This window comes from Opisthocomus hoazin, chromosome Z (assembly GCF_030867145.1).
Source record: "Opisthocomus hoazin isolate bOpiHoa1 chromosome Z, bOpiHoa1.hap1, whole genome shotgun sequence".
NCBI classification, from domain to species: Eukaryota; Metazoa; Chordata; class Aves; order Opisthocomiformes; family Opisthocomidae; genus Opisthocomus; species Opisthocomus hoazin.
This window is the reverse complement of record NC_134454.1, coordinates 78,038,902-78,054,249: the sequence shown is the minus strand read 5'-3', so window position 1 is coordinate 78,054,249 and position 15,348 is coordinate 78,038,902. Positions and strand designations below refer to the sequence as shown.

Here is a 15,348-nt window from a genome sequence, read left to right as displayed (position 1 = left end):
ACTTTTCAAAACCTTTATTAAGAAACACTGGAGACAGCTAAAGTAGCATTGACTAATTTACAGTTCTTAACTGTGCCTTCTGGTAAGTATGACTTCATTGGTTTTTTTTCTCAAGTTGAGAAACTCACAGCTGGTCCTTGAGGCTGAGGAGGCATTCCTGGTCTAACTCCCAGCAGGCCTAGCGGTCCTGGAGGACCATGAGGATATCCTCCATCTGGTATTCTGCGACGGTCATCCCAGTGATGCTGTTCTTCCTCCATTCTCCTCCAGTACATGTCCTCTTCATATCGCCTAAATTACATCAATCAAAGTGTTCTCTTTTTATAGTGGTTAATTCTTGCAACCATTCTAAATAAATTTTTGTATGTCCTCACTAACTCATTTCTAGCACTCATAAGCAAATACCAGTGAACTCCAGACAGTAACTAAAATGAATGGTTATTTTGTAAGTGAGTCTGAATTTACAGCAAAATAATTTGCAGTACTCTGTCCAGTTCCGGGCTCCCCAGTTCAAGAAAGATGAGGAGCTACTGGAGAGAGTCCAGCAGAGGGCTACAAGGTTGGAGAGGGGACTGGAGTATCTCTCCTATGAGGAAAGGCTGAGGGAGCTGGGCTTGTTCAGCCTGAAGAAGAGAAGGCTGAGAGGGGACCTAATATATACTTACAAATATCTGAAGGGTGGGTGTCAGGAGGATGGGGCCAAACTCTTTTCAGTGGTGCCCAGGGACAGGACAAGGGGCAACGGGCACAAACTGAAGCACAGGAAGTTCCGTCTGAACATGAGGAAGAACTTCTTCCCTCTGAGGGTGATGGAGCACTGGAACAGGCTGCCCAGGGAGGCTGTGGAGTCTCCTTCTCTGGAGATATTCAAGACCTGCCTGGACAAGGTCCTGTGCAGCCTACTGCAGGTGACCCTGCTTCGGCAGGAGGGTTGGACTGGATGACCCACAGAGGTCCCTTCCAACCCCGAACATTCTGTGATTCTGTGTAATTCTAGTAAGTCTGCACTCCTCAGAGGGACTGAACATTAACATACAAAACCCCCAGAGGGATAATGACAACTTAATTTAAAACAAGTATTCAAAATAAGTAACTACAGAAGTAGAGTTAATTTTAGATAATCTGACTGCAGCTTTGTCTCATTCATTGATAAAACAGAATGTATTACCTCATTTCCATCCTCCAGCGTTCCTCCTCTTCTCGCCTTCTCCAGTACTCTTCTTTCTGCATCTGTTTCCTCATCTTCTCTTCTTGAATTTTTCTTGCTCGAATACTGGGCTTTACTTCTACTTGCAAGTCTGGGTTTACTTTTTTCTGGTTCAGAAAATCAATGATTGAAATGTGGTTTTTCTTCTTATCTCGAACTTACAGAGCAGTTCTGACATATTTAACACACACTACTTGTTTACAATAAAATCAATCAAATCAGTTGAAGAAAAATCTATGTCCAGTATTGTAAAGGAAAGAAATAGCAACATATTACAAATGGCATGAATTCCCTCTTCACATGTAAGACCAAACAAGATTAAAATACTACATGAAATACCAAGTAATTTGCTGTTCATTCTGTAGCAGGATGAGTACTCAATAGGCCTGAAAAAACACTGCATCTTAACTGCAGTGTGTTTCCTGATGCCCTGTTCTTGAAGCGTCCCTCATACAGGCATAACTATGAATTACTGAATATTCTCGTTTCATCCATTTCGTGATCATGCAGGTCCACTGTATGTCCTGTGACCACAGTAGATTCTTCCAACACAATCTTATAACAGTCAATGCACACCGTATGTTGGTACAGGTGTCTTTCTGTTCACTACTAAAATATCTGCAACACTTGTTTCTCAAATGTCTCCACAAAGGGTTTATGTGGTTTCTCCTGTCAAAAACACTGAGTGCTACTATTTTACATTATTTGAAATTCATAGTAAACAGCATAAAGAACCTACTGCTGCTTGCATACGAGGTCCCATTTTCTACTGTTGCAAAGGTTGCCTGAAAGCAATGTTCAAAATATTTTTAAAAAATCAAACCCAAATACAGTTTCACAGTCTGTATTACTTCTTTAAAGACTATACTCACTAAGAAACACACTTTTTTTAATATATACTCTTTACCTGGAGTACCTATTTTTGTCTAGTCTTTAAATGTAAGGACGTGTAATCAGTCAGCTGACAACTGGTGGAGTATCACATAGAATCATTAGCATTTCACTAACCTTATACTGAAGTCTGTGCCGCCTCCCTTTTAAGTGCATCTCCTTGGCATTAGGGTCATTAAAACTGCATTCACAAAGTTTACAGTGAAAGCGGATCACCTTTCCTTCATCATTTCTTACCTGGAAAATAAAGTTATAACATATTTGGCTTTTTTTTTTTAAAATAACAAAGCTGATGTATAAATTTATCTAATTCATTGACACTGGTAACGTCTACCTGTCTCAAAACATGCTAAAAAGTTCACACAATAACTGAAAGAAGGCAGATTAGAACTTTCTGTTCTGACAAGGCATACCACTGTGCTCGGTAACGAACAAAGTCCTTCCATTCCAAAGAATACACAGCCTTAGACTCAAGCCTGAACATACTGAGTTGAATAACTACAAACCTGCAAATCATGAAAAATTTACATCAGACTTCATCCACATATCTCACACCACCCACATGAAGAATGCCCCACTGAGCATAAAAGAAATATGCGCAATACAAAAATGTAAGCATATGCACAAGCCTCTGTACATTCAATGCCTTGTCATTCTTCTCTTCAGGGAGGACCCAGGTCAGTCAGCCCTACCTCAGTCCCTGGGAAGGTCATAGAACAACTAATCCTGGAAACCATTTCCAGGCACATTAAGGACAAGAAGATCATCAGGACTAGTTACCACGGCTTCATGAAGCGGAAGTCATGCTTGATCAACCTGATAAACTTCTGTGATGAAATGACCGGCCTGGTAGATGAGGGGAGACCAGTTGGTATTGTCTACCTGGACTTCAGTAATGCCTTGTCTCGCCATTAATATCCTCATACACAAGCTGTCGATGTAGGGGCTGGATAAGCATACAGTGAGGTGGACTGCAAACTGGCTGAATGACCATGCCCAGAGGCTGGCGATCAGTAGAATGAAGCCTAGTTCGAGGCTAGCAGGGGTAAATACTGCTTCCAGTTCTGTTTAACACCTTAATAAATGATCTGGATGATAGGGCAGAGTGTACCCTCTGCAAGTGTGCTAATGACACAAAACTGGGAAGAGCAGCTGATATGCCACAAGGCTGCGCAGCCATCCAGAGGGACCACAACAGGCTGGAGAAATGGGCTGACAGGAACCTTGTAAAGTTCGACAAGAGGAAACGCAAAGTTCTGCCCCATGGGAGGAACAACACCTTGCACCAATACACGCTGGGGAACATGCAGCTGGAAAGCAGCTTGGCAGAAAAGGACCTGGGGTGTCCTGGTGGACACCCAAGTTGGACATGAGCCAGCAATATGTCCTCACAGCCAAGAAGGTGAATGGCATCCTGGGCTGCATTAGACAAAGTAGTGACTGCAGGTAGAGGGAGGTGATTCTTCCCCTCTAACTCAGCAGTGGTGAGGCCACACTTGGGAGTCCTGCGTACAGTTCTGGGCTCTCCTGTCTGAGACATTGACATAATGGAGAGAGTCAAACAAAGGTCCACAACAATGATGAAGGGACTGCAGTATCTCTCCTATGAGGAAAGGCTTAGAGAGCTGGGACTGCCTAGCCTAGAGAAGATCAGGCTCAGAGGGAATCTTCCAAATGCATACAAATACCTGAAGGAAGGGTGCAAAGAGGACAGAGCCAGGCTCTTTTCAGTGGTGCCAAATGACAGGACCAGAGGCAATGGGCACAAACTGAAGGAGGCACGGGAGATTCCCTTTGAACATGAGGAAACACGTTTTTACTGTGAGAGTGACTGAGCACTGGCACAGGTTGCCTGGGGAAGCTGTGGAGTCTCCATCCTTGGAGATATTCAAAAGCTGTCTGGACATGGTCCTGGGTGACTTGCTCTAGGTGGCCCTGCTTGAGTGGGACTGGACCCCCAGACGACCTCCAGAGGTCCCTGCCAATCTCAACCACTCTGTGATTCTGCTTCACGTTGAACAAATTTTCACTAAGATAGTTACAAAACAATACACATTTTCATATCAATACCTCCTCCACATAGTCATGGCCCACTGGCTGGACATCACTCTGCAAGGCAGCAAGAGTTGTGGGAGTCACTGGTTCAGCTGCTGTGTCTGTTTTTACTTCCTGTGTTTGTACTGTAGCAGCAGGAGTTGTTTTGACACTTTCAGCTGATTTCATTTCTTCCAATTTACTTCCTGTTGTCTGAAGCTTATTGCCACCTACAAATCAAAAAAATGAAATCTTTTAAGTTTCATAGAATGCGAATATGATTATACATGATGTGCAAACTGATGAGTTTATTTGCAAATATCAATGTTGTGGCCAAAGCATTATCAGTCATCTAAAACAAGTCAAAACTTCCACAAATTTTAAATACAATTAAAGATTTTTTAAAAAATAAGTTTAACAACATTCAAGTTATTTAAACATCTAGTTTGGGGTTTTTTTTCTAGTAAGAAAAACTTTTGCTTTATATAATTGTGATTTTCATTATTCTTTTTCATGCTTCATCAAAAGAGATAGGACTGAATGGGAACAACTCAGCAAATATATTTTCATAGTCCCTTTCTCTGTGATAATTTTTTTTTTGTAAATGGATCCAAAAAAAGTACTTCAAAACCTCGTAATGTTTGTACTAACACAGGTATTATGCTCTCAGTGTTGCAACTGTGTAGGTCTTTCCTTCAAGAGCAGGATAGCTTATTGTGGAACAGCACCTTCCCATCTCTAAATGTCTGTCATGCTCATTTCAGAAGTTTCCACTGTTAGTTTTCCACTGTTACAAGAATGTTGCAGTTGCCCAGTTATCAATGGCCAACCTACTGCAAGTCGCCTTAACAACCCAGGCTATAAACTGAAATTAGGACCAACTGGACTACAAACTGAAATACTCCAGCAGCTACTACATAAGAAACCAAAGGTGGGAGGGTTCTTATGAAGGTGGGAGAAGCCTCCAAGAGAGGTCAGGTGGAGACAACCGGGTAGAAAACACCAAAAATTTTGAAACAAGACTTTTATATGCATTCTTATTTTCACCTATCAGTAATTCTCTTAAACACAACAGAGTTACTCATGCATAAGGTTAACTAAGTACATTTGTATTTGTTGCACTAAGTCTTAAAAAAAGTTATAGAATAGGTTAGGTTTCAAAATAAAGACTGACTTCTGTACTTGCCAACAAAGTTTATTTTCGGTGTAGATATTTTCTTTACAGCTATATTAGCAGCGGTTGAAGAAGTTTTGTTGTTGGACGCAGTGTTAAGTGGTGTGCTTGCCGTGGGAGTAAGAATTTTCACTGCAGAGGATGCAACAGAGGAGTTCACAGTACTGCTGCTAGTTGCTATATTTGAAGCAGAGGCAGTTGGCTTGGAAGCAGATGTGGATGTTGAGGAAGTAGCTTGGGTAACCACATTTGGTTCAGTTGAAGGAATGGGTTTGCCGAGTTTTGTGTGCAACTTTACTACCTGCAAGAATGAAGAGAAATTTGTAATACGCTCTCCGGGGGACAACTATAAAAATGATGCAACGCAAACACCAATGTAAGTAAAAAAAAAAAAAAAAAAAAAATCAATATAATTAAAAAGTTAGTTACTACTTCTCACACTGCTTACTTCCGTTAGAAATTCAGACATTTACTCCAAAAGCTGTGTAGATGAGAACAGAAAGCCAATAACTTCGAACCAAGTACATCAAGGAAATCTTTTGCTCTAACTGTTTCAATGTGACTGATTTGTTCGACTGGTTGTTTTTTACTCTCCCTCCAGAAATGCAGTACATTGAACTATTTCAGTTCCAAAGTAAGTTTTGTAAGAGTTATTTAATTCAGATTCAACAACACTGTCTCTTTTCATCACTACATTTTGAACGTATTCATATTTAAGGAATTTCCAGGTTACCTAAGGCAAAAGTGTGTTTGGTTTTGATTTTGTTTTCTTTTTTTAAAAAAGCTCATCTGCAGAGATAGTTAAGGAGGATGCAAGAGGTGTATTTCACAGCTCTTTAGTATTCCATAAAAAGTAAAGAGGTACACGTTTATTCTTAGAAGTAACAAGCAGAGGCCTTTCCACAACATGCTTGAGAATAATACTTCTTTTTGGTGACAGCTGACCATCACCTGAAAAGCAATGCATCTAGTCCATACGAACAAAACATGCAAAAATAAAAATAAAGACTGGGTTTCGAAAATAGCTGTAAAAAAAATGCTAATCTGTGAGACATGCCTTTAATGCAAACACATGTACACAATCATGACAGGCACACAACTGTATACATACAATTGCTAGGTTTTTGTTCTCATTTTTTTAAAGTATGCTTCCCATCAGAATATAGACATATTAGTATCACACAATACTATAAATTAAGTTCAAGCAAATCTTCAAAATTGCTTTTTGCCAGTAGAATGGACAGGATTCTTCAGTGTACCACAGAAATAAACAGAGCCTTTTGAGATTTCATTTTTACACTGATGACAACCTAAATTAGCAGTGGTTAGTGACTATCTATGAGGAAAAGAAAGCTACATCCAAATATAGCAAGATAATACATACTATACTGCATATAATTATGGAGTTATGGGCACAACGCAAAAATGTAATGGCTCAACTTATTAACAAAAGAAAGAACACTAGTCATGTCTATCTAAATTTCATTTTTTACTCTTGTGGGAAAATTGTTTTAAATCTGCTATGAGATTTATTTATTTTAATATGAATAAAGTTACTGATGCCACTTTGTAGAGTGTTGTGAGATGCAGAGCTATAAAAGCTGAATATTAATACTGTAATTGTTACTGACATTTATATTTCCAGAGTTATAAGAAAAATCTGTAATATCTAAACACACACACTCTACGCTGCCATTGCATTTACCATTGTATGGCCAAATTTAAAACACAGGTCACAGGGGTTCACAGTGCAGCCCAGAGTCATTATTCCAGAATGCCCACCTAACTACACCCAAAGACTAGCGAAAACATGCTTACCAAAAGTCTTCCAAACATACTCATTACAAAGTCTACTGCAGGATATTGTTCCTTGCTCCCATACGCGAATTTTCTTTGTAAGAAAATCCAATAGAGTGACCCGTAATAGCCCTGTCCCTTGGCAATGACTCAGCTTACACTGTTTCAAAGTGCACTGAAAACTTCACAGCACCAGATAAATAAGACTGTGTCAACAAAAGTCTTGAAAAGAGTTAGGGGGCACAAGCATGCTACCGCATGTCCTCACTGAATTCTTCTCCCCATCTTACTCTACGCCTTCTTTCTATGATTTACATACTTTCCCCAATACATCCTCTTCCCATTGATGTCATGGCAGTATTTTTGCCTCTTTCTCCCAACAAAGCCCTTCTAACAGTGAGCTTAAAAGTAAGTTGGAAAAAAAAAAAAGCAAAACTAAACGTCTTTAAACAAAATAATTCAAATTATGTTGTTTCTGCGTATTTTCTCTAAGATGAGAAAAAATGATGGGAAGAACTACATAACTGACTCGTGTAAGAAGAACAATAGAAAGCTCTTACTTTCTGATGCTTGGCTCCACGGATATGGGCAGCATAAGCATCTGCCCCTGTACAAGACACATCACAAAGCTCACAGCGCAACTGATTCTGAGTTCCACGAGCAGAAGTGCTGCTGTTATTGGTGTTCTGGGAAGCTTTTAATGCTGCTTCTTTCTTTTTGTGTTTCTGGCCTTCTAAGTGTTCTTTATAAGTCTGTTTAAATAAATAATACACACACAATAACATGTTTTTGTACTGCTCGTTCACGCGAACACACGTAATATAGAACACAGCATAAAACACATGCTTTGTATAAGACATACTTCCTACACTGAACATTTCTTCCATATGACATGCTCTCAGGCATTAGCAGGCCACTTCTCAGACCAATACATTTCCTTCACCACCACCAGGATTCCACTTTTAGGTAATGCACCATGGACTTTGTTCCTCTAACTTCTCACCTCCTCGATCAAGTACTGGTTAACAGGTATTATCATTGAAAACTCGACATGACTGGAAAACTGCAGTTTCCTGCACTGCATTCAATTATTCTTGATTTTGAATTTTCCTCATACAAGACCACAGTGATCAAGATCGAAAGAACTCAAAAAAAAAATCAATTCAAGAGAAGGTAATGCATAAATAAAGGTGTGCTGAAAATGAAATGCAGAAGTTAGTATTTGTTCCTAGACCAACACTGGCAATCTAAAGAGCAGACAGGGCGGGAACTAACAGCAAGTTTACCTGAAGAGTAAAAACTGTTTAGTCAGACACACACAAACACTCTGCATGAATTGGTATCTACTTTCTATGCACTTGTACCCGCTGTGAAACTAAACTGGGATGCTGGAATACAATAAAGACCAAAGTTTTAGGCTTACCATTCACAAAATGTATGTAATTCCATAGTTCTGAAAAATGTATTTTTTAAGAAGTTTGCTATGCTAAAAAAGCAAATAAAATTCAAAGTTTAGAATATTTCTGAAGTCCAAAGCACAGCTGAGGCTTCTCTGTACAAGCTATGGGGATGTATCTTTTTGTCTTCTGACAGGAATTCTTTCTACAACAGCTCACATTTTCATTTAATTATCCCTTTAGCAAAAATATAGAATCAGGTGTTTAAAAATAAACAAATATTCTTAAAGGGGTCAGTTTTTTATCTGAAGAAGTTATGACTAAACTATATAGCAGAATATTACATAATACAGGTACCTGTGGTCCAGCACAGCTGATCTTACAAACATCACAGTAGTGGATCTGGGGCGGTTTGGGAGGTTGTTTTGGTTTCAGTTGCTTATTTTGGAATGGTGCCTTTTTAGTAAAGGTGGTCCCTGTCCAAGCAGCTGTTGCAGCAGCAGCAGCAGCTGCTGCCGCTGCCTGTTTCTGTTGCTGCTGCTGCTGCTGGTAATAGGACGATGCAGCTGAATACACTGCGGCTTCATAGCCGGAATAAGAGGTACCTCAAAGATCAAAATAAAATAAATGTTACATCACTGTACATCATGTATCAATTACATAACACACAAATTCAAAACATGTTGCATAATAGAGTTGCGGGGGCAGGGCAAGATATAAACTACTTATTGAGATCTTGTTAGGCAGTCTGAATTTCTCTCGATGTTTCACAGTACACAAATACATACCCACCAATTGTATCAGGAATATATTTGATTTTAGACACATCTTTGCAGACACACTGTTATGTTAGATATATCAAAACATCCCTAAAGCATACGAGAAATTTCCTGGTACATCTGGTAAGACCAAGTATGATGTAACAAGAATTTTAATAAAAGATTTATCAAAGGCCACTTGAAGTAAGCAGTCTTCCAGAAACAGATACGCTGTTCAAGTTTCCAAATGGCAAGGAGGATAGACATTATGTAGAGCACAGGGAAAAAAAAAAGTGAAGACAAAAGACAGAATGGCTAGTGCTATTACATTCTATTTCACTCTATTAAGTTGTTTTAGAGAAGCTGCCTGCCCACTAAAACCTGGCTGTGCAGTCCTTGATTTCTAGTACCAAAACCGAACAAATCAAGGAAACTGGGGTTTTGTATCTTTGAGCCAGTTTTCCCATACACTTTCAACCTCTATTGGTTCAACTATTTTAATCCTCTTATCAGGCTCTGTCTCAAGGGAGTCTTGAAATCCCTTTTTAAACAGAAAACAAAAAACCCCCAAAAGTTCAAGGTAGCTATAATGCGTCACTTGATTATCATCTGGCCATAAAGTTAACCTCTTTTCTCTTTAACTACTTTTTGGATTTATAATGTTTGAAGGAAAGTATTTTTTCAGGACCCATTCTCCTCCTGTTTTGGGTCAAGATAGCCCAAACTTGCAAGATTTATATTGGACTGCTCCTCCCTGTCTCTATAACTGCTGCTTGATGGCAGCATGCTCCCTTCCAGTTTCCCTGCGTAGTATCTGTGGGGATGTTTTTCTACCCTCCATCTTTTCTTTCCTTACAGTAAGTCACAAAATACTGTGCGTGTAGCAATGCCAACACTTTGTATACTCTCACATGTAACAAACTAGGCACATACAAACATTAAACCTCTTTTAAAGACACAGCAAAATATTTTGCCATTATAATGATTTAACTGGTTGACACTTCTCAGTAGACTATGATGTAATTCAACATGAACTGCTAAATTTCCCAGTATTTAAAGTCTCTCCTGTGGCAACTGAAAAGATCCCAGCAACATAATATGCAAAGTGCTTACCAGAGTAAGTAACTGCTGTTGTACTGTACGTTGCACTTTGAGTATAGGATGGAACAACAGTAGCTGCAGCTGCTACTGGCTGCACAGTAGAGGATACTGGATATATAGAAAATGTAGTTGTTGCTGGGCTTGGGGTTGCAGGTTTTATAGCTGTCACTTGTCGTGTTTGCTGAGCCTGGGTATACTGTGTTGCCCCTTGGCTATATCCTGCTTTTGGAGCTAATCAGGAGGAAAAAAAGTGTAAAAACATTAATATGTTGTAGTTGAATGAAATGCAAACCATATTAAGTGGTACTTAACAATATGCTGGGGAATAAATACATAACAAGTGGTTTTTGGTTTGGTGATGGTTTTTTTAGTCATGGTTATGCATTGTGTACCGTATATCACACCCAACCATTTAATGATGTCCCAGCTCACACCAATAAGCCTCAGATTTATTTATTTATTGTTAACTGTGCTGCCAAGTTTTTAAACAACCTTCTCATTCAATGGTTTTACTAGAGCACACTAAACCGAAGCACACGTACACTTCCCTATTATTTCCAATTAAAGTGAAAAAAAGTAAATAGGATTTTTGCTTTGTAGCAATCATGATACCAACAATTAAAGGATGACATACATTAAGTAACTAAAGAATTTAAAAAGTGTTTCTGATCAAGTTATGATCTGAACCCACCAATGACTATCTGAACCTACTTCAGCAAGGTTTCTAGACAGATCAGCAAGAAGTTTGCCTAGAATTACGTTTTAAGTGTATTTAATAACAATCCAAACCTCAGAGATAGCTACTTATAGAAATGTCACAATAATGTTCAAGTTCTAGGTGCAGCAGAATTTTCTACACATTGACGAAGATTACATGACAAAACTGAAAAAAGGAAAAAAAATCTGCATAGTGCGAAATTAAAAAAAAAAAAGTTCTTAAGGTATTAAAGTAGTACAGAGACTGTGTATAATGACAGCGGTTTGAATCATGCCACCCACCTGTCTGGTAGTACGATTCGGCTACTGAAGGCTGAGGCTGGGCAGCAGCAGCCACAGCCGCTGCAGTTGCTGTTGGTTGTTGATAGTATTGTTTGCTGTCGTAAGCTACGGCTGGGGCAGTAGATCGAACATAAGAATAGGAATCCTAAAAATTCAAAAAAGAGAAAACAGAAAATTTCTCCTTTAAGTATATATCCAGAGTAATAAAAGTCATTAGCAGAGTTAAAGAAACAATGTATTTTCTTCTAGTCTACTAAAGTAGACTTACAAAAACATTTACAGACACAGTATATATAAATACATGCATTAAAGAAATTTAATTTATGTTTACAGATACTTCAGGCCTGAAAACAACCCTGATCTTTTCCAGATTTAATACAGGATTTAACCTCAGACTATTAAATCATTTTCCCTAACACTTTGTTACTGAAAAGCACCTACTCTCGCTTTCATAATGACTGTATCAGATTACATTTCTGTAAAACATGAAGAACCACCACAGATCTCCACAAAATGTGAATTTCTATAAACCACAATAAATTCACTAGTTTACAAACATGACCCTATATTGGCTTTAAAAATCCCACCTTTAACAATGTTTTTCTTGGTTATATCTTTTAGAGTATGGAAGCGATACTTTTAAAGCCTTCTTTACTTTTTTGGTGTATCAACTAGTCCATTAGGGAACTGTATCTAGTCTATAATGGCAAGGCAAGTAGCCCACTGACACTTCTGGAACTCAGGTGATAGGTAGTAAGCTTAGAAGGGGGCCCTGGAAGCCACTACGTGTATGTACATACATTGTCTCATCCTCACTGTATTTATGGTGAAGTGTACAGAGTTGATCAGAGGGATAGCAAGGTATGGAACTACTATAGCTAAAATGTACTCATGTATAAAAATTCCTTTTATTTCCAAGAAATATAATAGTATCTCTTTTCCATCCAACCTGTGTAAACTGAAATTATTTTTATTTAGTTTAGGGGACTCTTTTTTCTGTCTAAATGCATCTAGTAACTGACCTCGTTATTATGAGCACATTTGCTACTTATAAAAGCTGTACAAAAGAAACCAGAACACGCAGCAACGGTATAGTCTTTTTAAACAAACCAAAATACTAATTAGAATCTAGATAATGCCTTGGTAAGTTCAGAAGTAAAGAGTTAAAAAATTATTACAAGAGACACGGTATTTCAGCATCCAATATGAAAACAAACAGCTCCCTTTTGTAGAAGCCTGTAGCCATACAAGGTTAGGCAGTGATCTCACAAAGGGTACCCAAAAACTACCCAAAGGGTAGTTCCTCTCCTGAGGCAATCTTCTACCCTCGTATGTTCGGTACTAGAACTCCTGTTGCATCCAGGAATCTGACAAAGGAACTATTTCTACCTCCACTGAAAATTTTTATTGAAATAGTTTTTTCAGCTGCATCAGTTCCATGACCCAGTTTACTGTACACCATTTAAGCTAGCTGAGACAAGACATTATTAGTCTTTTCAGCAGTAGTTTCACAAAATCACTTGGAGGTAAACATCAGTTCATTGCTTACTGTGTGAAAGTCTGAATCTTAGCTCCTGCAGTACTAGTGCTGATAATCCTCTATACGGGCCATACGAGACATCAATCACTTCACATTCTATCAGTTTTCACTACTAAGCAATTCAAGTTGTACTCAGACTGCGACTCACAGAAGAAAAAAAAAAAATGTAAATATCATGACATTCTCTTCTCCAAACCGACCTTCTTGTTGTAACGTATCATTTAAAAATCATACAACAGGAGTAATTTTTTTTGGAACCCACCTGGTAATTCTGCGTAGTGACAGGAGGTGGTGGCGGCGGAGCTTCTTGTTGCCTCTGGGTATAACCATAATCTGTAGCTGTGTGCGCTGTCGGATAACCTCCGTATGCAGCAGCTGTTGCAGCAGCTGCAACAGCCACTGGAGCAGGCCGGGCTACCGCAACTGTAGCTGCTGCTGGAGCATAGGCTGCAGTAACGGTGTGCGCAGCAACTGGTGCCTGGTGGACAGTGTAGCTAGCAACTGTAGTTGGATGGGAATAGGCTACACCCGAAGCTGGCTGCTGGCTATATTGGAAAAAGACAGTAAGTAAACAATTAGATTAATCCAACACACTAAGCTAATACCTACACATTTCAAAATCCCAGATGTGATTAATACTTGTCTGTTCTAGAAACAGACCCAGAGCATCTACCTACCTACGCATACACTTTAACAGCTTCTACTACCTCTCTTCCACGCTCCCCTTCCCCCCCCCCCCCCCCGATTAAAACGGATGTATCATTCTGGAAGTTTCTGTGGATGCACACGTATCATGCAGGTGATAACTTTCTTAGCAAGGGGGGGCGTTTGTGTTTGGTTTTTTTTTCAAGCAGTGGAACACTAGTCTTTCATTTACAGTAATACAGAAGTCGTAAAACAATGTCTTTTCAAGACTGACAAGTTTTTAAATGCTTTAGTAGTTCTTCAATAAACTGACATACCAGTCAAATTAAGAAAAACACTACTTTTCTGAGAGACCTCGTTACTGACCTGCACTTGCATGAAGTTTTTCAGTAAACCATATTAATGAGTTTTTAAAGACTTTCACAAAAATTAGCTCAGAACTCTCACATTAAGGCAGAGACACTTTAAATACACACCTCTGATAGGGTACTTCTCCCACAAAAGTTTAGAACTGTAAAATCTGGCCCCACTCGCTCGTACAGAAGTCCACTGCCTCACAACTTGAAGCATCACAAACCAGACAGTGAGATCGAGCAAGACGACTGCTACCAGAGCTCTGGCAATCTTCATGGCATATGCTGAGTGTAATCTGCCTCTCTAAAATTTGCACGTAGGACATTAATATGGGGCTATTTACTAAGAATGGGTAAATATTCACAGTGGAAATAAAAAATAGTGACTTCAAAGGTTTAACTATTTGAACAGAAACTAATATTGTCCTATATTGATGTGTAACTGTGCACTATGATTAGAAGATTCGCATCATTCTTTTGATTTTAAACAAAGTGAACCAGGCAAAATATCACTATCTGGAACAATGATATCAAGTGGGGATTGAGTGATTATTCTGAATTTTTCAGTACACTTCCTGTAACGTTGTTCTATAATATTTAAGAATCTCTATATAGCGTTGCTCATCTCCACAGCACTATTAAAAGATAATTCAAAACCAGCTCCATGCCTAGCAAGGAGGTAGTATCCTCTGTTTTTCAGACTTGAAGCAAACATGCTCAGTGGCCCAACGGAATTCCAGTATGGTTATGCTCAAAACCAAAGGAAACAAGTTATAGTATTTTCTCCTAAAGTCTGCAATACTCTCTCTGACATAATCACCAGAAACAAAGCACATTTTAAGTATACATACTCTTACTTTTGCAAAAGACATTTCCATAACTTCCTTGTGTTTTGTAATTTTTACTTATCTTTATAAAAACTGATTTAAGTCATTTTAATTACATCAGAACCCACTAATTTCTTACAGCAGAAACAGAGAAAATTTTATTACTAGTGGACTTCCATGGCTGAGCTCCACCTTCTTCCCATTGTAGGTCTCTGCTTATAAGACCACTTGCATTCCACCCAAATTTAATTCAGTTGTGAGTTGTACTCACAATTACATTTCACTTCATTTTCAGTTTCTGAGCATAACAGTACAGGGAAAAGACCTAAAAACATGTTGGTGTAGCTCCCACCACCACTTAAAACAATTCTTTCCAAGACGTACATAGGAAGACTCTCTGTTTTGTCAGTTTAATGTGAGAAATTGGACTCCACCACAAAATTCAGGAAGACTATTTTATGATGGTAAAAGTGAATGACAGTCTATAAAATTAGGCTGCATTATCTACATAACTACCAGCACAGAAGTCTAAAATATTCACAAGTTCTGAGGTAATTATCATTATCACATTATCTACTAAAATCACATTAAATTGAGAAAACAGACAGCAGACTGTTTAACTGGC

General features: G+C 38.7%; 1 protein-coding gene across 3 annotated transcripts in view; it reads right to left on the bottom strand.

The window, feature by feature from the left end:
• The window catches only part of ZFR (zinc finger RNA binding protein), a 40,065-nt gene that overhangs the window by 13,920 nt on the left and 10,797 nt on the right, over positions 1-15,348 (bottom strand). For 2 of the 3 annotated variants that reach the window (XM_075410585.1, XM_075410587.1), the window contains exons 3-12: positions 13,161-13,443; positions 11,359-11,503; positions 10,372-10,590; positions 8,858-9,105; positions 7,664-7,855; positions 5,307-5,607; positions 4,169-4,362; positions 2,216-2,335; positions 1,169-1,314; positions 129-291 (exon numbers count right to left, since the gene is read on the bottom strand). In XM_075410585.1, the coding sequence (XP_075266700.1) occupies positions 129-291; positions 1,169-1,314; positions 2,216-2,335; positions 4,169-4,362; positions 5,307-5,607; positions 7,664-7,855; positions 8,858-9,105; positions 10,372-10,590; positions 11,359-11,503; positions 13,161-13,443 (2,011 nt within the window). The remainder of the gene's footprint in view (positions 1-128; positions 292-1,168; positions 1,315-2,215; positions 2,336-4,168; positions 4,363-5,306; positions 5,608-7,663; positions 7,856-8,857; positions 9,106-10,371; positions 10,591-11,358; positions 11,504-13,160; positions 13,444-15,348) is intronic. The other variant, XM_075410586.1, reaches the window with a different exon arrangement.